This window comes from Bubalus kerabau, chromosome 5, assembly GCF_029407905.1.
Source record: "Bubalus kerabau isolate K-KA32 ecotype Philippines breed swamp buffalo chromosome 5, PCC_UOA_SB_1v2, whole genome shotgun sequence".
Taxonomy (NCBI): domain Eukaryota; kingdom Metazoa; phylum Chordata; class Mammalia; order Artiodactyla; family Bovidae; genus Bubalus; species Bubalus kerabau.
This window is the reverse complement of record NC_073628.1, coordinates 46,171,277-46,193,851: the sequence shown is the minus strand read 5'-3', so window position 1 is coordinate 46,193,851 and position 22,575 is coordinate 46,171,277. Positions and strand designations below refer to the sequence as shown.

General features: G+C 37.4%; 1 protein-coding gene across 5 annotated transcripts in view; it reads left to right on the top strand.

Annotated features, from left to right (window-relative positions):
• The window catches only part of NOX4 (NADPH oxidase 4), a 190,041-nt gene that overhangs the window by 94,060 nt on the left and 73,406 nt on the right, over positions 1-22,575 (top strand). For all 5 annotated transcript variants that reach the window (XR_008714693.1, XM_055581577.1, XM_055581578.1 and 2 more), the window contains one exon: positions 5,771-5,831. Coding sequence is in view for 4 of the 5 variants with exons in the window: in XM_055581577.1 (XP_055437552.1) it covers positions 5,771-5,831 (61 nt within the window). In the remaining variant the exon portion in view is untranslated. The remainder of the gene's footprint in view (positions 1-5,770; positions 5,832-22,575) is intronic.

Here is a 22,575-nt window from a genome sequence, read left to right as displayed (position 1 = left end):
CCTCTGCTTGTCCAACTTGTGTTTGGTTTTTGGGGAATAGAGTTGCCTGCCTTGTGCTTGGGGTGAGGTAATCTGGGGACATCAAGTTGTCCCATACACAGACATGGACACTTCTCTTTTTTAAAAAATTATATAAATCCAAGTTCAGCTTTCTCCTATTGTCTCTTTAACACGAGTTTTCCCAAACTTAGGTAGGAAGGATGGACTTTGTTCTCAAGGTGATCCCCTTTTTGAAGATAGTGGGATTTCAGCTCTGAAATTTGTTTCAGTCAGTTCCCAAACCACCATCTCATCCACATTTTGTCTTTCAAAATATGCTTACATCTTTCCATTGTTGGTATTGTTCCCCATGTATTGTCTATATTTTTATATTCTTAAAGTATTATCTTAGTGGGTTGGTTTTTTTTGAGGGAGTTGAGATAAATGTACATATTCCATTGAAGTCAATGAAAATCTCATTTACATACATTTCCAGGAGATTTCTGTTTAATATTTAGCATATTTTTTCATGTAAATACATGACTAAATACTAATTTTTCCTTCAAGTAAAACAGTAAATAATGAAATGTTGTATTTGTCAAAATGTTTAGAGTCAAGATGTTACACTAACTGTGATGGGCTTCTCGCTGGCTCATTATCTCCTGCCTTACTTTTAGAATGGTCCTCATTTGTGAAATTACAGGAGCTCCTGAAACTTTGTAATACTTAAAACATACATGTGGAATGAATACATTTTAGAAGAATCACCCATTGTTGAAGTCCTTATTCACTCTCAGGTTCATTCTCCAGTGTTACATTAACTGATACTTGAATGCATATCTGCTGAGTGTAAGATGATGTGGAATATATAATGATTTAGAAATAATTCTTGATCTCAAGACACTTAAGTCTATTAATACCAGAAAAAAAATTATGCCAAATTAAAGAAGTGGAATCATAATAAAGGATGTAAAAGTCAAGTAATTTGGAATTTCAGGGAAGTTAAGAATTTTTATAGCATGGGAAAATAAGATTTCTTCATGAAAGTGGTGGCCTTTGAGATATGTCTTAAAGAATTGCTAGTGTTCAGTATGAGAATGGGAATGAAGTCATTATTAATAGTATGTGGGGAAATGAAGAAACAAGAAAATCTACTAGTTGATCCATGTTGGTTTAGCTGGATTAGAGTGAATCAAAGAGAAACAATGGAATATAAAACTGGAAAGGGTTTGGAACAAATGTGGTTGGTCATAGACTGTAGGAAAGAAAGAATACGTGGATTTTCCTATGAAAGTGTTAGTTGCTCAGTCGTGTTCTACTCTTTGCGACCACGTGTACTGTAGCCCACCAGGCTCCACGGTCCGTGGAATTCTCTAGGCAAGAATACTAGGGTTGCCATCCCCTTCTCCAGGGGATCTTCCCCACCCAGGGACTGAACCCAGGTCTCATGCACTGCAGGCAGATTCTTTATCACCTGAGCCACCAGGGACGCCTATAAAACGTATTTTCCTATAGAAGGACATGAAAGGTTAATCAATAGGAGACTGCAATGATCAGACATTTTCTTTGGTAATATGATTTGAAAGAACTTGAAAGTTGATTGAATTCTAGCAGGAAGAGAAATACCTGGCAGAACTCTGAGATTTGAACCTCTTTTCTGGTAGGATGTAGGTTCTATGTCCAGATCTATGGGAATTAGAAAAAGATAATTTGGAAAATAAGATAATAGCGATTTTGGATGTGTTACAATTTAGAGTGAATTTCAGGTGGAAATTATCTAGTAGGCATAGAAAATGTGAAGCTAGAGCTTTGGAAAAGAGATTTAAAAATAAAGATGTGACAATAATGATTAAAGAACATCATATTCTGTGATCATTTTCTCTGGTTTAAGATATTTGTTACATTAAAAATTTAATGCTTACTATAATAACATGCAGTTTAGAATTATTTTTATTTTTTATTGCAAACCTCTTGATTTAAAAAGAAACCCATTGTGGCTTTTAAATTTCTTTTCCATGTTGGATAAATTCTTGTGCAGTGACATCATTTTTACATTTTGTTCTCAAATGTAAGATGATTATGTAATATCTGTTTATATTTTTGTGGGACAGTTATAAAATCATTAGTCATTTGAGCACATTAGAAACCCAATGTCATTTTGAACAAATAATTTGAAGAAAAGGTTTGTTTTTGTCTAGGATATCAAAGCATACATTCCTCCAGGGCTGTTGCAAATTCTGTCACTTTATCTGCTACTGCTAAGTCGCTTCAGTCGTGTCCAACTCTGTGTGACCCAATAGAAGTCAGCCCACCAGGTTCCCCTGTCCCTAGGATTCTCCAGGCAAGAACACTGGAGTGGGTTGCCATTTCCTTCTCCAATGCATGAAAGTGAAAAGTGAAAGTGAAGTCGCTCAGTTGTGTCTGACTCTTAGCGACCCCATGGACTGCAACCTACCAGGCTCCTCCATCCATGGGATTTTCCAGACAAGAGTACTGGAGTGGGGTGCCATTGCCTTTTCCTTGTCACTTTATCTACTTCTCCTTAAACTAGTTGATGACTATTCTGCTACTTACATTAAGGTCAACATCAGCCATACTCCATTCTCTTCCCCTAGGAAACTTAAGTGAGACTAAAGGAAGACTCAGCAATGCTTTGATGTGTATGAAATGAGTTATTTTCTCTGTCTTTAATTTACCTCCCAGGAGTTAATATTTTTAAAATATATATTCTTATCAGTGTATTTCTGTGTATTGAGGAAGAATACTAATATCTGTTTTTATTTTAATAATGTGAACTTTATTACATGTATTTTCCTTCAATGTTTTTAACTAAAAATTTGTCATTACCATATTTCTTTATAATGTTCTAAGAGAAGACAACCATAGATATGAATATTATTTATTCCCTTTCAGAAGTTTTCTAAGCAACTTTAAAAAGACGGTGAAACAACATTAAAGAATCTCTATACTGCTTTAGACAACATCAATGAATCCGAACATTATTTGTGTAAAGCTACTAATATGTGATTCTAAGATTTTCAGTCATTGTTTCAAAACACATGCAGAAGTCATTCTGTGTGCTATTCTGTTTTGGCCTTCTTCAAATTTGGGGTGTTGTGATTGGGAAAAGACTCTGTTAAAATCTATCTTCTTAATTCCTAGCAAGTTTGAGGAAGTATTAGTGATTTATAACGGCATTATTCCCAAGAGTTTGGGAGAAACAATATTGAGTTTCCTCGACTCACAACTAGATCAGCTTTTAAAGCTTTCCTGATGCATTTGGCCAGCATTTAGAAGAGGGAGGTTTAAAGGCTACTACAAGACATGAGGGAATGTTAAAATCATATGTAGTCATCATTCATAGGATCTACACTGAAAGAATAGAACAGAGATGTGAATATTTGGCAAAATGCACATTTCCTTTAGAATACATTATAAGGTTAAATCAAGCCAGATACGCACTCAGACATACAAAGACTAACTTTGTTGCTCCCTGTTCTGTCTTCTTGGCTTAGGTCTTTTCATAACCTGAGATTGAATTCACAGTAAGGGAAACATCAAGAGACATGTGGACGATCAGATTGGTAGCCTAGAACTCTGCTGAGAGCCTTGCTTTCTGGCAGCTACAGCTTTTACTACATAGAGGCTCTGGCCGGCATTAAGTAGTGTGAAGCCAAAGTGGTGGGTGGTCTTTACAGATCACATCATTTTGTTTGGAGATTTACTAATGACAAAACTAATTGGAGTTATTAAAAACTAGAATGTACTTTAAATAATTAAATATTAGACCCAAAATTATAAGTATAATAATATAATTTTAATAGTATCGATAATATTTAAATAGTATAATTTTTATAATATTTTGATGTGTTTCAATATTTTAAACTACTGTTCATAGTAATAATTCTATTAGGAACACCGACTGTCATATTGTGGTTTGGAAATTCCAAGTTACAATAGATCTCGACCCTGAACATGTGCTTTTTAGTTTATAATTTGTCATGAACAGATGATGAATACCTAACTATTTATTTAGTGTTTTCATTGATTTCCAATCTGTCATTCTTCTTTGATGAGTTTTTACATATCTCCATGGTGACTTCACCTAGAGCATCCTTATGTGACCTATATTAATTGGTCAACACAGTGAACTTGAGGATCTTCAACTTGCTTCATGTAACACATTCTGTGTTACAGGACCCTCAGAGCCACTGCCATTTTCTTTTATCTGTGCTTTAACTTCAGCCCATATTTTTCTTTATATTGTTGTACATTGATTCTAAGGGCTTCTCCAGTAGCTCAGCTGTGAAGAATTCACCTGCAATGCAGGAGAAGTGCAGGAGACCAGGGTTCAATCCCTGGGTTGGGAAGATGCCCTGGAGAAGGAAATGGCAACCCACTCCAGTATTCTTGCCTGGGACTCCCATGGATAGAGGAGCTTGGCAGACCACAGTCCGTGGGGGTCACAAAGAGTTGGGCAGGACTTATTGACTAAACAACAGCACATTGATTCTACTCATCTTCAGCAAATCCTTTTTTCTCCTTCTACTCCATTTGATTTCTCATGCAATCCTTACCCATTTTCCATATCTTTGCTTTAGTGGAGACAGTGGCCTGCCACAGTTAAGAAGTGTATAGACAGACAGACTTGGATCCAAACTCTGTCTTGGATCTACTCTACTCAATTTTCTTAACTATACAAGACAACTCACCAGGGTTATCATGAGCTTTTAGAAATGAGCTTGGCAGTGCTTTTGGCCCATGGTACTCAGTGAACACTGTGCAGTCACATGCGCATGATCCCTTACCCATAATTCTTATGTTAGATGTATTTTCAGAATTCAGAATTTCGAGGCTTTTTTAAAAATAAAAATATACATATTTAATATATTACATAAGATCTTTAACAGGATATGAGGCAGCATTCTTAAACAAATGAGTATTTCATTAGGAAAGTACTTCTGTATAAAAGTTCATTAACCTCACATCATTACCTTCCCATCAATTCAGTTGGATAGTACCACCAAATGGGCCATTTAAAAAAACTCATTTTTGAGAAATTTTAAATTTTAGAATTGTGGAAGGAGGTTGGGATTCTTAAAAGGAGATTCTGCATTTTCTTATTGTGAACTGAAAATTATTCTCCCGTTTTTGCTATGTGGCTATTTTCTATATTTCCTAAACATGGGACCACAGATACTTTTTCTTACCTCCAGTACCACAGTTCACTCCCTTTTCCAGGTACCCTTACATTTTACTCTAGATTTTTTTGAGAATTAAGGGAGAGAATGAAATAAAACTCTTTCAGTAGGAGTTCCTTCACTGGACATAATGAAATCAGGTCATGCTGATAATTTTTTTTTTTTAATTTCACTGGAATTTATTAAAATGTGAAGTGTATAATAATATCTGTGAAGAAAAAGACACTAAAATTATTAGTCTCCATTTCTTCCTTTGTGGTTAAAAGCTGTGTCCTCATAAATATTTCAACTCAGAGGATACTTAAGCAAGATTTGTGATTAGATACCCTAGCAGTTTTAGGCTATGTGTATTGTTTGTTTTATATAAATATGTATGGGTTTTTAGAGAAATGGGTATCGTCTTATTGACTGCTTGGCATTGTTTTATTTTTCCCCCACTAATGAGGATCTGTATAGATTTTTAGTCCATTCCTTTCTATTTTCTATTGATTTTGGAGATGTGCTATGAGAAGAAAAGTAGTAATTGAATCACAGTCTGGTAATACATAATTATTATTCAGAATTGATTCCAGTATTTATTTATTTTTTAGTGTCCTACTGAAACCAAAGCAACATTTGGGGTCCACCTTAAGATAGTAGGAGACTGGACAGGTATGTAGAACATAGAGTTTTAAAATATATGCTTTGAAAATAGTAGGTCATACAATAATTTTAATGTTTAACTAATGGAATGACCAACATGTTTAGAAATGTATGATGTTCTCAAGCTGTTGTTTTGTTTTCCTTCTTTGCTTGTACATTTTTGATATTCAAGTGTTACCTTTTTTCCTTGTAAGATGTATTTTTGGAGTTGGGATACCTTGGATATCAGTAATTGTTAATAGTGTGTTGTTCATGTGATTGTAAATCATAGATTTCTACCTGCTTGTCAGATGTACTGGCAACAGTGAGAACATTGAAATGTATGTTTTAGTGAGTGTGATTTTAAAATTAGTGTATTTACTTTCAAAATATTCAACACCTAGGATTCAGTTCAGTTCAGTTGCTCAGTCATATCTGACTCTGTGACCCCATGGACTGCAGCACGCCAGACCTCCCTGTCCATCACCAACTCCCGGAGTTTACTCAAACTCATGTCCATTGAGTTGTTGATGCCACCCAACCATCTCATCCTCTCTTGTCCCCTTCTCCCACCTTCAATCTTTCCCAGCATCAGGGTCTTTTCCAGTGAGTCAGTTCTTCTCATCAGGTGGCCAAACTATTGGAGTTTCAGCTTCAACATCAGCCTTCCAGGAAACACTCAGGACTGATTTCCTTTAGGATGGACTGGTTGGATCTTCTTGCAGTCCGAGGGACTCTCAGGCGTCTTCTCCAACACCACAGTTCAAAAGCATCAATTCTTTGGCACTCAGCTTTCTTTATGGTCCAACTCTCATATCCACACGACTACTGGAAAAACCATAGCTTTGACTAGACAGACCTTTGTTGGCAAAATAATGTCTTTGCTTTTTAATATGCTGTCTAGCTTGGTCATAACTTTTCTTCCAAGGAGCAAGCGTCTTTTAATTTGCAATCACACAAATCTAGTTCCTGCATGACCTTTTGCATGATATTATCTGTATATATATATAACAAATGTACAACATCTTTGGAATGGTGGTCATTTATAGTAGCCGATCTGTTGGTGATATTTTGCTCTTTTATTGATTTTTTTTATTATTATCTGAAAGGTGCATTGTATTAAGAGCTGTGAGTAAATAAAAGAAATATTACACCTTCTTATATTCCCTCTACCCAACAGAGTGACTGACAAGTGAGTGATCAGTAAATGTTAACTTGTTGGCTGATTGTTTATTTTGGTTTCCCAAAGGAAAGGATGCAAATGTAAATAAAGAGTAATTTTTTATTGAGTCCTGAACTAGGAGTTGGTTTGTGAAAACTATAGGGAATCATAAAAAGGCAGAGTCAGTGTGATCTAGGGCCATACGAGAAGCTTCACAGAGAAGACGGAGTGTAAGCCCAACTTGAGAATCAGGCAGGTGAAGAAAGAAGGTGACCCACAGCACTGTCAAAAATCAGGCCAGGTAAATTTGCCCTTATTCAAGAAAGGTAAGTTTCTTAAATAAGGCTATCAGAAGTAAAGATAACGTTTTGGGGAGTAGTATGGTAAAAGCATTGAGTCAACCTGGTGCAGATCTTGAATGCCTTGACAAGGTGTTAGAACAGCCTGGAGATGTTAGGGAGCACTTGAAGCATCGGAAGCATCGTAGTGAAAGTGGTGCTGATAACTTGCTAGTGGACAGGGTTAGGATCAAGGGAAGACCGATTGGTCCTGGAAGGCAGAGGAGAAGGAATCAGTGCAGGAGTGAGGCTGGAAACTGAGGATGTATTTGCAAGCACCGTTTAAGAAGTTAGTATTAGAAAGGGGGGCTATTTATTGTAAAAATCAGGAAAGGACAAGATGTTTTGTAACAGAGAAGGGATATTTTAGAAAAATATGTTGAAAAAGTTTGTGTGATACACTTAAAAATAATAGTGTGTATAAAATTCTTTGTCTATAGAAAGAGCAGTCAACTTGGAATTGGAGATGAGAAAAGAATGGGGGAAATATGCAGCATAGGATTTAATGGGCAGACTATGAAACTAATCCAAAGATATTTGAGCAGGGATGACCTATTTGGAATCAATGAAAAAAATCAAGCTTCTGTTCATATTATTTATTTGATAGCTTTCAAAAGAGATTATGGTAGTTCATTGTGAGAAGGATTCTGATGTTGTATAGAAATAGTAATTCCCATAATTCCAGAACTAGTTGATATAAGTAAAGAGTTTTTTTTTTTTTTTTTTTTGCACTGTTTGACAAATAAAAAATGAGTGAAATTCTTCTCTGGTAAGAATCCCAATATAGTAAGAATTAACTTTAGCAATGAATGATAATCGATAGAGTTATATATCTGAAGGGAAACAAGTGCAATGAAGTCATAATTTAATTCATCAGGGTAAGGAGAGAGTTTATCATGGCTTATTACTAGCTATTGTTACCAAGTTTCTTCATAAAGTTATTTTCTATTGTCATTATCTAATCATTTATTTTAATGTTGTCTATTAGGAGTTTTTAATAGTTTTAATTTTATCCTCTTTTTTAATGTACAGTGCCATGGAGGGGGAAACAAGCTCATTCTCTTCAGAGAGTTCAGTTCCAGTTAGATGCTTTTCAATTAACAGACTTTATTGGTTGTTGACTTTAAATATTTGTTGATTTGGGGGAAAATGTCAGGCATTCATGCAGAGAACCACGAAATAATTCTGCCATTGCCACTTTAGTTCAGAAAATGTTTTGGCTGTCTTATAAAAATAATTATGGAAGGAAAAATGGGAATAGCATTGCTGAAATCAAGGATTATTGATTTTTATTCTACAAGAATTTGTATTATGTATTACTCCATATTAAAAGCAGTAGGTATAGAAAATATACCAAAGAGATGCTTAAGAAGTTGAATAACAGAGGTTTACTTTTTAAACTGACTGAGAAATGTTTTACTGTGACTAGTTCTTCCCTGAAATATGTTCTGCCTGCTGAGCCACAAGGGAAGCCCAAGAATACTGGAGTGGGTATCCTGTCCCTTCTCCAGCAGATATTCCTGATCCAGGAATAGAACCAGGGTCTCCTGCATTGCAGATAGATTCTTTACCAACTGAACTACCAGGAAAGTCCGATATGTTCTGCCTAGGCAGTTCTAAAGAACAGGTTTAGTACCACCTCATGGGTCTAATCTAAGTCTAATCCGCCACACCCAGCTGTAAGAGTACCCAGGAAGTAAATAAAGCAGCTATATAGTATAGGACAAGGAAGCAACAACCTTTTGGGGCTTCCCCAGTGGCTCAGTGGTAAGGAATCCGCTTGCAGTGTAGGAGACACAGAGAGCAGGTTCAGTCCCTGGGTTGGGAAGATCCTGTGGAGGATGGCATGGCAACCCACTCCAGTATTCTTGCTTGGAGAATCCCATGGACAGAGGAGCCTGGTGGACTACAGTCCATGGAGTCGCAAAGAATCAGACAGGACTGAAGTGACTAAGCATTCACGCTAGTTGCATCTCCTAAGTATGTGAAAGACTCATTAAGTGTAGAAGACTCTTCAAACCTCTTTAATTCTGCAATTCAGGTTTTTCCTTGAAATGATGATGATAGAGGGGTGGAGTGAATTATCTGAGGAGATTTCTCTTTGAAATAAATTAATACCTATTGCTTTTCTCGAATTAGTCCTGCTTCCCAATTTCAAATGTATGGTTACATTTTGATTGCCAATTGGCCTGACTATCATTCTCATAGTCCCAAATATTTTTTTACTTTCTTCGTTAGGTATCATTACTACTGGATAATGTCTCACCATTGGTTATTTTAATGGTTTAAGTAGCAGGTTACTCTAGAGAGATTTGACTTTTACTATAAAACATTATATACCTAATATCCACATGTAATTAATCTGAAAATCTTGTCATTTTTCCACTCAGTAACTAATGGATTCATGATAATTGGATGGACATCCAACAAAAGGCCAGTTGTGTGTATCACATAATGGTTTTTCCTTGACTCTTGGTTATCAGTTCCCATCCTGTCTATTTGACAGTCTCGCTGAGATCTAAAGATATGATTACTTGAGAATTGAAAGCGGGAAAACAGGGCTATGTAACATTTTGGATTTGCCTTGTTCACATAACACACCGGCACACTGCCATAATCTTAGATAGCGGTCTCGTTAGAGACTGGTCCAAGAAAGAGGTGATAACTGTCGGTCTCTGTTTTCTTCTACTCATATTAGCCAGGCATGTTTTATACTTCTTCATCTAGATGATTGCTTTTGAAAAGATTAAAACAGAATATGTATAATATATTCTAAGTATTTTTTTCCATTTAGGGGAGCCTCTTGTCAGATTATGACTACTCTAAATTATAATAATGTTATTATTTTATAATGACATGTTCTGGAAGAATGATGACATCTACCCTACCCTAAATATATCTATGAATAGCTTTGGTTGTTGCAAAATGCAAAACAATAAAAGTACTCCTGTTGAAGGACATGCCAAAAGAAGTGATCTATAGTGACAAGAAATATACTTTTGTTGTTTCTATGACTAGCAAATTATAATGGTTAGTCATTTGTAGAAGACAGCATTTAATTATTTGTAAGTTTTGGCTAATAAATATTTATTAAACATTTGGTTTATGCCAGATGCTGCACTAGGTTCTATAGATACAACATTGCCCAAAATAGACAAGGTCCCTGCCCTCATAGAGACTGTGTTCTAGTCAATAAAGACCTCCCAGAAACAAAATCAAATCAATATGTAGTGTGTTAGGTCGTGATAAGTGCTATGAGAAAAGTAAAGGTAAGGGAGTAAGAATGGTGAAGGGTGGTGGTGCTATTTTAGATAGGGGTAGGACTATTTTAGATACGGACTTTCTGAATAGACAGGTAAGTAGATAAGGGAATACATCAGGTGGATTTCAGGGAAAAGTACATTTAGACAAGGAAACAGTAAGTGCAAAGTCCCTGAGGTGGGGGTAACTTTGGATATTCAGGGAAGGCAAGGATCCCAGTGGGGCTGGTATACAGTCAGTGAATGATGGTGGTGGGCAATGAGATCAGGAGGAGAGTGGGGGGTGGTCAGACTCTATGGGCTACGGAAGGACTTGGATTTTAATCTGATTGAATTAAAAGCATGATTTTGAAGTCTACATCTGAATGATTATTTTGTTCTAGTCACATTACCTAGTGTTTGGCAAGCCAAAAAATTTTTTGTTTTCAAAAAAAAAAAAAAAAAAGACTTGAGTTTAGGGAGGAAAAAGCAAATGGTGATACCTCTGAGCGTTGTAGAAAACAGCTTGAAAACAAAGAAAACAGGTCAAATTTTTTTTGATGGAGGAGGAGGTGTAACATCATTTTGAGATGCCTCAGTGGAGATTCTATCCCCTGCCACATGGCCCTGGTTTATGGGCTCCGGTAGCCTCACCTGTCCACTGTGTTTCCCACCAGCTCGTATATGGATGGTGGCAGAGAAGGCAATGGCACCCCACTCCAGTACTCTTGCCTGGAAAATCCCATGGACGGAGGAGCCTGGTAGGCTGCAGTCCATGGGGTCGCTAAGAGTCAGACACGACTGAGCGACTTCACTTTCACGCATTGGGGAAATGGCAACCCAGTCCAGTGTTATTGCCTGGAGAATCCCAGGGATGGGGGAGCCTGGTGGGCTGCCGACTATGGGGTTGCGCAGAGTCAGACACGACTGAAGCGACTTAGCAGCAGCAGCAGCTTCCTGTTACCCTTTGGATTTTCCCCCTAACTTTAATATGGCTTCCCAGTTCTTATTCATCTGAATCACTCGTTCCCTCTCTCAGATTCTTTCCACTTAAATGATACAGAACCCTTTCTGGACTGGGCTGGACCCAGACTATCACAGAAGGTCAGCAGATCCTCTCTGAACAGAGCACTGAATCACTGAGAGGAGTGATAGATACATGGGAGAGAGTAGAGGGACTGAAAACCTCCTTAAGCAGTCAAACATTTGTGTCCAAGGAGCAGTAAGAAGTGCAGTGTTGCTGGAACTAAGTTGGAAATGTTTTAGGGAATAAAGTCTGAGAAATGCCCATAGACTGGATATGATAAGCCTTTGCAGGATTCAGTTTTTATTATAAATGTTATGGAGACTCATTTGAGGATTTTAAGAATATGATGGGATGGGCAAGAGTGGAAGTCAGGAGATAAGAGAGAAGCTCTTGCTGACGTCTAGACAGAAGTGCTAATTACTCACAGGGTGACAGAGACTGGAGCTTGAGAAGTGGATGGATCTTGAAGGTGTATCTTTCAAGTTTTGTGGATCCATTGGGGGTGGGTTATAAAAAAAGCTATGAATTGTATATAATGCCAAGGTTTTCAGTTTCCTTAAGTTAAGTGGACTATGTTGCTGCTTATTAAGATAAAGAACACTGTGGCATATTAGGAGGATAAGAGTGGACACTGAAAGTTCAGTTCCATACATTTTAAATTTGAGAGCTCTAAGCTAGGGATCTAAACTTGGGAACCGTTAGTACCTTCATGGATTTAAATCCTTGACGCTGGTCAGGATCACCTAGGGCAGTAATTCTCAATTATGTACAATCCAGCATCATGTTTTATAACATTTTATATTCCACTTTACATTCTTAAAACTAAATGCACGGATATTATATACACAAATGATTTATAAAAAAATCAATAAAATGTTCTAACCTTAGTATAAAGGAGCTGTGTAAATAATTTATAGTAAATGATTTACATTCAGTATTTAAATTTTTAGGCATGACTACACTGGAAGTCAAAATGAAATAGGTGACTTATAGCCACATACAAAATGAGTATGAATAAGACAGTTCCAAATTCAGGCTCCCAATGCCAAATACTGTTGAGGCCCAGTTTCTTTATGTGGTATGCTTTCAAAATGGTAAACATCTTTTGGTTAAGTTCTAAGCACAATAGAGTACAATATTACTTTAATTTTTAGTGTGGTTACAATGCTAGAAATTCCAGTGTATATTTGAATCATGTAAAATCTTTGCATTTTTTATAATTATAAATGAGTTTTTCATTTACATGAAAGTCCAGAAAGTCATTTGAAAAGCATATGGGGGTGTGACAATTTCTTGTTGCACAGTATTCTCCACAAATTGCGGGATGTTTGCAGTTTCTGACCTCTACTCTGTAAATGTCACTAATATATCATAACTGTGAAAGCCAAGTTGCCTCCATGAACTCTCAAAACTGCCCGTAAGAGGTGGTATTCTTGTTCAGGAGCAACTAGTTTAAGAAATGTGTATAGATAGAGAAGAAATCTAACTAAGCCCTGAGACATATCAACATATTGAGCTCAGCAAAGGTGATTAAGAAAGAGTGGTCACTGAAGAAAAAGAGGAACCTGGGGCAAGTCTGAGTCCTGGATACCACAGGACAGTGTTTGAAAAAAGAACCAGTTGGGACAAATGCTGCTGAAGAGTGGAGTAAAATGAGGGCTGATCTAATGCCCTTAGGAATTGTGATTTAATGGAGTGCTGGAAAGAGAAGATAATAATAGAAAGGAAAATTGGAGATAAGTAGAGACAAATCTGGTGTGTTGGAGTCAGCTCCTATGAGCTCATTGAGTTATTACGTGCTTCTTTTCCAACTCTGCTTTCAGTGAAGTCAAGTTTCATAGCTTTAAGTCATCCACAATGTGACTATTCACTCCATAGAAATCGACAAACCCCATAAAGTAGGGGTTAGAAAAAATTTAAGACCTGGCTATTAAATATTTGTTAGCATATCACTGGACAAATTCTAAGGAATTTGGATGCAAAAATGAAGTGAAGAAATAGGGCAATAGTTGAATGGGGGGAAGACATAGGGAGAAGGCTAAGTTTAGAGTGAGTATAAAATAAATGTATGCATTTTTGTCTGTTTGTGTATATGCATGCTAAGTCGCTTCAGTCTTGTCCAACTCTTTGTGACCCTATGGGTTGTAGATTGCCAGTCTCCTCTGTTCATGGGAATTTCCAGGCAAGAATACTGCAATGGGTTGCCATTCCTTCTCCAAGGGATCTTCCTGACCCAGAAATCGAACCCACATCTCTTATGCCTCCTGCATTGAAAGGCAGTTTCTTTTATAATAGCACCACCTGGGAAGCCCAATTTATATAATATGTACATATATTGAATGTGAACAATTATATTTATATATGCCTGAGGACAATATGAAAAATAAGATTGAAGTAGAGATGGAAATATAAGGATAAGAGACTTGTGGAAGCTTCCTGATTGATGCTTTTGAACTGTGGTATTGGAGAAGACTCTTGAGAGCCCCTTGGACTGTAAGGAGATCAAACCAGTCAATCCTAAAGGAAATCAACCCCGAATATTCATTGGAAGGACTGATGCTGAAGCTGCAATACTTTGGCTACCTGATGCGAAGGGCTGAAAAGACCCTGATGCTGGGAAAGGTTGAAGGCAGGAAGAGAAGGGTATGACAGATGGTGAGATGGTTAGATGGCATCACCAACTCGATGAACATGAGTTTGAGCAAGCTCTGGGAGTTGGTGATGGACAGGGAAGCCTGGCGTGCTCCTTGCGGTTGTAGAGTTGGGCTCAACTAAGCTACTGAACTGAACTGAACTGAGAGATGTAAATATTGATAGTGCTGGAGAGTTAGAGGGTATAGATACAGGAGCAAAGTCTATCAGGGTCTCCTGATGGATTCTAAGAGAACTGGGTTCCAGTGTACAAGTGGAAGAACTGACCTCTGACAAGGCAGCTGGGCAAGCTCATGCTTTACAGAAAGACAGAAAAGATGGTTTAGAGCATCTCTTCTGATTGAAGTGAGTGGAATGGGATTTCTCTTCTGATTCCTTCCATGTTCTTGGTGAAATAAATAGTAAGGTTGTTTCTGAGAATGAGGAAGTGGGGAATACTTTGAATTTTGCGGAGAAGGAAGAAAGTGTAATGTGTCATTTGAAGTAGTAAATCAGTGAGTGAAGCATGATGGCCTTTCTGAGCAGCCTACTGAGATATGTGGTTCAAAATTTAAAGTGAGACAAGTCAGAATAATTGTGAGTTTTTTCCAGGCATGGTCCACTTCTTCAGATTAGCTACTGAGCAGGTGGGGAGTTGGATTTCACCAGCATTGGTCCATTCCTGATTAAATTCACTATAGCTGTCACCTCCAATCCAGTCTCTGCACTGTAACCGTAGAAACTTCAAAGCATGAACCCAATTAAATCCCTGCTTTTGCTTTAAACACATTAATAGCTTCCCTTGCTCCTAGGATAAAGCAAAAAAAAAAAAAAAAAAAATCCTTCCAGTGGCCTGGAAAGGCCTCCTTGCACAGTCCCTGACCTACCTTTCATCTTGATTGAGTTTTTTTCTTCTCTGTACAACAGTATCCTCGGCTTTTCTGTCCCTCTTGCTTCCCTTGCCGCCTCCCCCCCTTATGTAATCCTGATCCATATGGCCACAGTACTCTCCACCACCCTCTCCCACCCCTACCCACATAGGCACCTAGTATCTTTAAATCATAGCTCAGGAGCCACTTCCTCTACGAAGCCTTCTAGACGTTTCAGTTTCTTGTTTCTTATATACTGCTGTCAACTATATTTCTTTTCTTGAGAGCGCTTATCTCCACTGGTAACTGTATATTCAAAGTGTGATCGTTGGTATAACAAGGTTTCTCCAGTATACTAAAAGCATTATCATAGTACATAGTAGGGACCTGTGTCTCTTTTTGTTCACTGTTGTACTCAAGGAGCCATTAAAATGATTGTTTTAAATAAATGCAAATATTTGATAAGGGAAAAGAGGAAGGGAGGAGGAAGATGGAAGGAAAGGAGGGAGAGAGAAGGAGGAAGGAAGAAAAAGAGGGGAAGGGAGGGAGGAGGAAGGGAGGTGAGAAAGCAGGTAAGCAAGCGGAAAGGTGTATCCTTTGCTTCCTGAAAAATCACCACCTGTGGGGCAGTGGTCAGATATATAAAGGTAATTCTGTGGGCACCCAAATGAAGGAGGCAGAGGAGAAGGGGCAGCAGAGGATGAGATGGCATCACTGACTCCATGGACGTGAGTGTGAGCAATGGAGATACTGAAGGGCAGGGAAGTTTGGTGTGCTGCAGCTCATGGGGTCGCAAAGAGTTGGACACAGCTTAGCGACCGAATAACAACAATAAGGTGCCTCAGGAGGGAGATGTGGGAGGCTTTCGGCACCCAAATGAGTGTAATGGAAAAAAGCAGGACTTGTCGAGAGTGAGAGATTGTTCCAGAGGGAGAAACAGCTTGAATGATAGTTCAGAGGGGTGAATTACCATGGAAATCCAGAACAATATATATCATGCTGTTGGAAGGCAGCCTGGAATGGTATCCAGAGGTCATGTCATGGAGGAGCTTGTAGGAATTACTAAAATGTGTGGCTTTTTTTTCTAAAGATGTTGGTGAAAAATGGAAGGGTTTAAAACAGGAACTGAAATCAGATTTGTACTTATATGTGTCACCCTACTGGTATTATACAGATTGGAAAGGAGAAAGACTAGGTCAGAAGCAGATACCAAGATCAGTCATGGTGTCAAGCAAGCTGTGCGTGCATGGTAAGTCATCTCAGCTTGGCCTGTTCTTTGTGACTCTGTGGTCTGAAGGCCACCAGGCTTCTCTGTCCATGAGATACTCCAGGCAAGAATACTGGAGTGGGTTGCCATGCCCTCCCTCAGGGCATCTTTCTGATCCAGGGATCAAACCCATGTTTCTTTTGTCTCCTGCAGTGGCAGGCAGGTTCTTTACTGCTGGGAAGTAAAGAATTGGGAAGCCCGTCAAGCAAAACGAGGAGATAAGAATGCTGTTTTGTGACCAAAGAAGTCAGACTGAACAGTAACTGTAGGAGGGCATTATTGTTAGCCTTATAAAAATCATCTTTGGGAGAAAATGCAGAGAAGTTTGGGGGTGGTAGAAATTGCTGTGAATTACTCAGTAAAGTGGAGGCCAGTAAGTAGAGAGAATCCATGTTCAAAGAGAAGCACAAAGCAAATGGGCCTATTTCTAAATTGCCTCAGAAATCTGAGAGGGATTGAATTTATACTGGTCTGGCCTTTTATTAGCGGTGGGTGATGAGTAGCAAATCCATAGGCAATTACTTGTATCTATCTGTCTGGGTAAATGTGAGCAAGGTTTTGATAAACTGTGTCCTGAAGTATGTATTATGTGTATAATGAAACACATTATAACTCTAGCCTTATGTGAATCTATGTGGAAATCATTGAGGACAATTAGTTAATATGATATAATTTAACATAAGTCATTTGCTATCATAATATAGTAAATCATTCAATAAATATGAGCTGCACTTAAATCCCATATTTCATAGTCTGAGAATTCCAGGAAATTTTTCTGTCAGGGAAATGAGAAATTTGTATTACCATTTAAATGCCCATCTGTTCTCAGGAGAGAGGATAAATTGTTTTCCCCTTGGTTTCTCCGTCTATGAACATGAAATTTATGCTGTCATTTTTTAGTAGATGACACCTCACTTATAATGCCACAGAAAATATAGAGATTGCTTAGTAAATGACTGGACTTCACTACTCATTACGTTCCATTCCAGTTCAGTTACTTTACAACTCCAAAGATAGGGAAAAATACAAAATTTTTGCTTTTTTAATCCAATAAAAATATTACTTTTTATTTTTGAAAATAAGTGAATTATTCAATTCCTGGACCTGGAAGTAGAGTTATTATAGCAAAGTGGTTTGTTTGCATGGATTGTTATGTTTTTATTATGAATTGTTTTGTTCCTAAGTTTGGCTTCTCTTTTATCTACTATTTTCTGCTTGATTTTACTATATAGTATTAAGGAAAATAAGAATAATGATGGGCTTCCCCAGAGTCTAATGTTTAAGACTCTGCTCCACTAAGGGGGCACAGTTGAATCCCAGGTCGGGGAATTAGGATCCTGCATGCTATACAGCACAGCCAAAAAAAAGAATAATGAGAAATTTTCTTGGTAACATAATTTCTTAAGCAATGTCAAAAATATGACAGTAATGTCCTGGGTGGTCAAAAAAGAGTATGTCATTTTGCCAAGCTAGTCTGGTGGTAATGGACTAAATAATTTCAAAGCCAAAAAGACAAACATTTTGTTACATTTTCATTATTGTGAGGAACATTTTTAAGTACTCGTTTGTTTGATGTAATTGCTAAGCACTTTATAAAGGACGCTAAATGAATATGGTTCCTGTTTCCTATTTGTAAATTGTAATTTTTAAAGCAAAATTGTAACTTAATGGATTATAATCATGCAGGCAGTGTTCTTTAAGGTCATCCAAATGAACACACCTAAGACATCGAGTACATTAATGCCAAAGGAAGATACTTATCTTCCAGTGATTCAAAGGCAATCGAGTCAGGGAACTTTGGGAATAGAGTCTAGTAAAAATACTATTGCTTTTATTATGGTTTTTGAACTTTAACAGAGGAGGAAGGTGGGATTTCATAAACATATAAATAGAGTGGAAAAACTGAATACTTCCATGAAATGAGATTTGGAGACAATTTGGGGGTGACAAATTATGGACATGAAATGCTAAGGAACACCAAGAAATGTAGTTTGAGTAGGTAATCGAGTTAGGGAAGAAGAGTTAAAATAAGATCTGTTACAGAGTACTGAAAAAGAGAAGGTGATCTTATTTTTTGTTGGCACTGTATTAAGAAACTAGTAAAATGTCTTGAAATGGAGCTACCAAATAATTAGAAGGAAGGGAAAGGCTAGAAGGTCCATGCAGAAAAGTTTGTATGTCCTAGACATTACCTAGCAGAGAGTTATGCCGCTGACTGGAGCAAATAAGAAAATATGTTTTAAGAGTTAGATTGTCCTTCAGGAATAGTCAACTGATGTGTCATCCTTTCTCCCCCCAACTCCTTTCCCTCATTTGTGATCTATTCGTCTGACATTACGCTTGCACAATGACAGTGAAAAGCTTTTGTTGCTGCTGGAATGGTGGACTTTTCCGTGCTGGTTTGGTATATTGTGTCAAGATGTAGTACCCAACCGTATACACTTTCAGAGTTGGCAGAGAGCATAGTAGAAAAGACAACCAGGGTTAAGGGGCAAACTGAAAGGAAATGATAATGTACCGTTTTTCTTTTTTTAGGTCTAGGAATACCTTTATATGAATAGATACTCCTTGCTTCTTCCATCGGAGAAGGCAATGGCACCCCACTCCAGTACTCTTGCCTGGAAAATCCCATGGATGGAGGAGCCTGGTGGGTTACAGTCCATGGGGTCGCTGAGAGTTGGACACGACTGAGCGACTTCACTTTCACTTTTCACTCTTATGCATTGGAGAAGGAAGTGGCAACCCACTCCAGTGTTCTTGCCTTGAGAATCCCAGGGACAGGGGAGCCTGGTGGGCTGCCGTCTATGGGGTCGCACAGAGTCTGACACGACTGAAGTGACTCAGCAGCAGCTTCTTCCATAGAGCAGAAACAGAGGCAACAGTTTTCAGTTATCCTTTAAAAAGAAGTTCTTAACTGCATTTATTACATATTGTATTAATTGTTTATGTAGCTAGAGGAGTTGGCCTTTTTTATGTAAACTTCCAACAAAAGAATCTCCTGAGTCTCTTGAAGGCAGTCATTTTGTGTTCACTGTGTTTTCATATTAAAAGGAAATCAAGAGGAAAAAACTGATATAACTTCAATGAGAATTGAGAATCAAGTGACATAAAGAAAATTAAAGACTTTTAGAAGAATAAAATAGTTGAAAGGGACATGCAGTTTCTCTAGATATAAAGGCAAGATATTTAAAACTCTTAATTCTTCCCCAAATAATTTACAACCTTAATATAATTTCATTTAAAATGAGAACTCAAGATAAAAAAATAATTTAATTATTTGAAGAAAACTCACAAAAACAATTAAAAATGAGTAACAAGAAAGTCTAGAAAAATTTGAGTAGCAGCGTAGGACTGGCTCTATTAAAACATGTTATAAAGTGAAATAGATTTTAGAAACAAGCCAAGAATTTACAAAGCTAACTCATATGCTTAGGAAAGTGAAAGTGTTAGTGGCCCAGTAGTGTCTGACTCTTTATGATCCCAGGGACTGTAGCCCGCCAGGCTCCTCTCTCCATATAATTCTCCAGGCAAGAAGACTGGAGTGGGTTGCCATTTCCTACTTCAGGGGATCTTTCTGGCAAAGGGATCAAATCCCGGTCTCCTGCAGTGCAGGTAGGTTCTTTACCATTTGAGCCACCAGGGATGCCCCATATGTCTAGGAACTTGAAGCTGTTAAGTGGATGAGCTGAGATTTTAAGTCAGGCTCATATTATGCTAAAGAATGTGCTTTTTATAATTTACTACACTGTCTTCAATATAGTTCAATTAGTTTAAGCACTGTGGCACTAGAGCAAAAGAGACAAGAAATATATTAAGAAAGGAAAGTAATCTAGAACAGATCCTTTAATCTGTGGAAATACGTATCATATGATAAAAGAAGCTCCATAAATCAATGCAAAGTGTTAGCTTGTAAACAATTAAAGCATTTTAAAAAATTAAATCTTCTTCTCCGATGACCAAAAATTACTTCCAGATAAGTGCACGTGTGCCTAGTCGCTCAGTCGTGTCCAACTCTTTGCAACCCCTGGGCTCTAGCCTGCCTGCTTCAGTACCTAACCTTATTATGCTGAAAATAAAAATAAAAACAAAGTTTTTTTTACTGGTAGGCGTATTTTGTGAAGGCTTCTTCAAGGGATAGGAATCCAATTGGCCCTGAAATCTTGATCAGGGTTTGGTTGAAGGAAGGAGAAGTCCTGGTATCGGGAATGCAGGAGGAAAAAAAAAAAACAAAACAAAACAGGGAGATAGGGGGAATCCCAAATTTGTCCAAGGAAACAGCCTAATGAAGGAAGTGAATTTATATATTTGCTTGTTGCTCTTCCCTAACCCATCATTTCATAGGCTTGGCATTTGACCAGGAGATCCTGTGTTTAAGAACAGAGAAAGCTACCATTGCACAGTTGGTTTTGATAGGTTTCAAAGGCCCATATATTTCACACCATTAATTTTGTGTGCCCCAGGTTTTAGGTTAAGACTTCATAAAAAACATTAAAAAAAAAAACCCTCCAGTTTCTTTGGATCTTGGGTAAAATTGCCTATTCCTTTTTGAATATGCACCCAGGGGGTATTGAGTTTGTGCAGAAAGCAAGGACTGAATTAGTGTCAAGCTGAGCCTTGATCACTTTGAGGTGTTTCTTTTGTTGAATGCCAACATTGTCAAAAAAGTGCATTTGCTGTGACAAATGAAAAGAAAACATTTTTCTTGAGAGGAAGATTGTGGAAAGCTTAGTAGCAATAATATGTGCATCTAAAAATGCCTCTGTTACTTGCTTTCACTTTCCTTGAACCTCCGGTTCTTTTTTTTCCCACCCTGTCAATTTTTGTAGTTTAGCCTCAGTGGCAATAGAAGAGAATACATATTCTGTAAGAAAGCCAGTAATAGACGTGGCTTCATTGATGTATTTAGAGGCCAGCAAGTCTGTTTGCAGTTCTTTCAAAAGCTGCTTTTGATTTTTTTTTTTAATAGTATGTTTAACAAGTAGGAGCTAGAATAATGAACGTCAAAGGAATAGACTTTTATCACTGGGCTTGCTCTGAAAATAAAAGTGTCCATTAAATAGTTTTTCTTCGTGTTCATTGCCTACCTTCAGACCTTACAGTGCTGAAAGTACCAGATGTGTAGACACACAGATTGTATGTATGACCCTGCTGCATTTTTCTCTTATGTAATCCTCAGGCAAGAAGAAAACAGGGGAGGTGGGGGCAGAAAGGGAGTGCAGTGTTTTCTCTGTGGAGAATGAGGCAGAGGGATACGGTAGAAAGAACACTTGACTGTGAGTTTTTAAGGTTTGCTTTTGTTTCTGCTTTTTAAATCTCTCTGACTTTTGCTAGCCATTTGGCCCTGGGCCAGTTAGTCACCAGTCTGGTTTTCAGGTTGCTCACCTTGAATGTGTCGCATTGATATAATTTTCTCATTTCCCAGCTCATGGCTGATATAAAGCTGTATAATTCTTTGCAGAGAAATATATCCTAAAATGCAGATAAAATTCTACATAGAGTAAAAATGATAACAGATTCATTGAGATTTAGTTGAGAAAAATCTCACAGGGAATATTGTGGAGAATAAATGCCAAGTATGGGAGTTTTATGTTTGTTTTCTTTATAGCTCCTATTAGGGTATTTGTTCATTTATTAGCTCTAGTTGTATGTACTTAGCCCTGTGTTCTTATCTTCTGAGGTTACAAGTGTAGACTTGCTTTTTTCCCTCCTTGGGTAACACAAGTATAGATTCCATTTTTTTGTGTGTTCCTTTGACATTGGCCTTAATATTTGTGAAGAAGGTAGTTTTATATAACCAGAGCATGCAGCTAATTATTTTTTACTTCTAGAATTGCAGTCCATTTTAATTTGAGTCTTTTATCAATAGAAGATTCGTCCGTATCTTTAATAGAAAAATATTTTTGCTCTGCAAGTAGATTTTCTGATTTATCTAAAATAGTATTAATTTGATGCCTTTGATGTTGCTTTGAAAGCAATGTTTTAAATAGCAACTATTGTTATTCAATACTGAGTTACCATGGTAATAAAGAATATTCACTTGATTTAAACTTTTCAAAAAAGGAAAATGTATACTCTGTATCTTTCTAGTTAGTTTGAATGTACTTCTGAATTTGCCCTTTAATTCTCATTTTTTTAAGTAATTTGTTTCTTCTAAGATTAGTGTGCATATTTCTTTTCCTAAGAAAATAAAACACCAAATTTTAACAAACCATTAATTTCTTTGAATCCCTAGGACAACAGC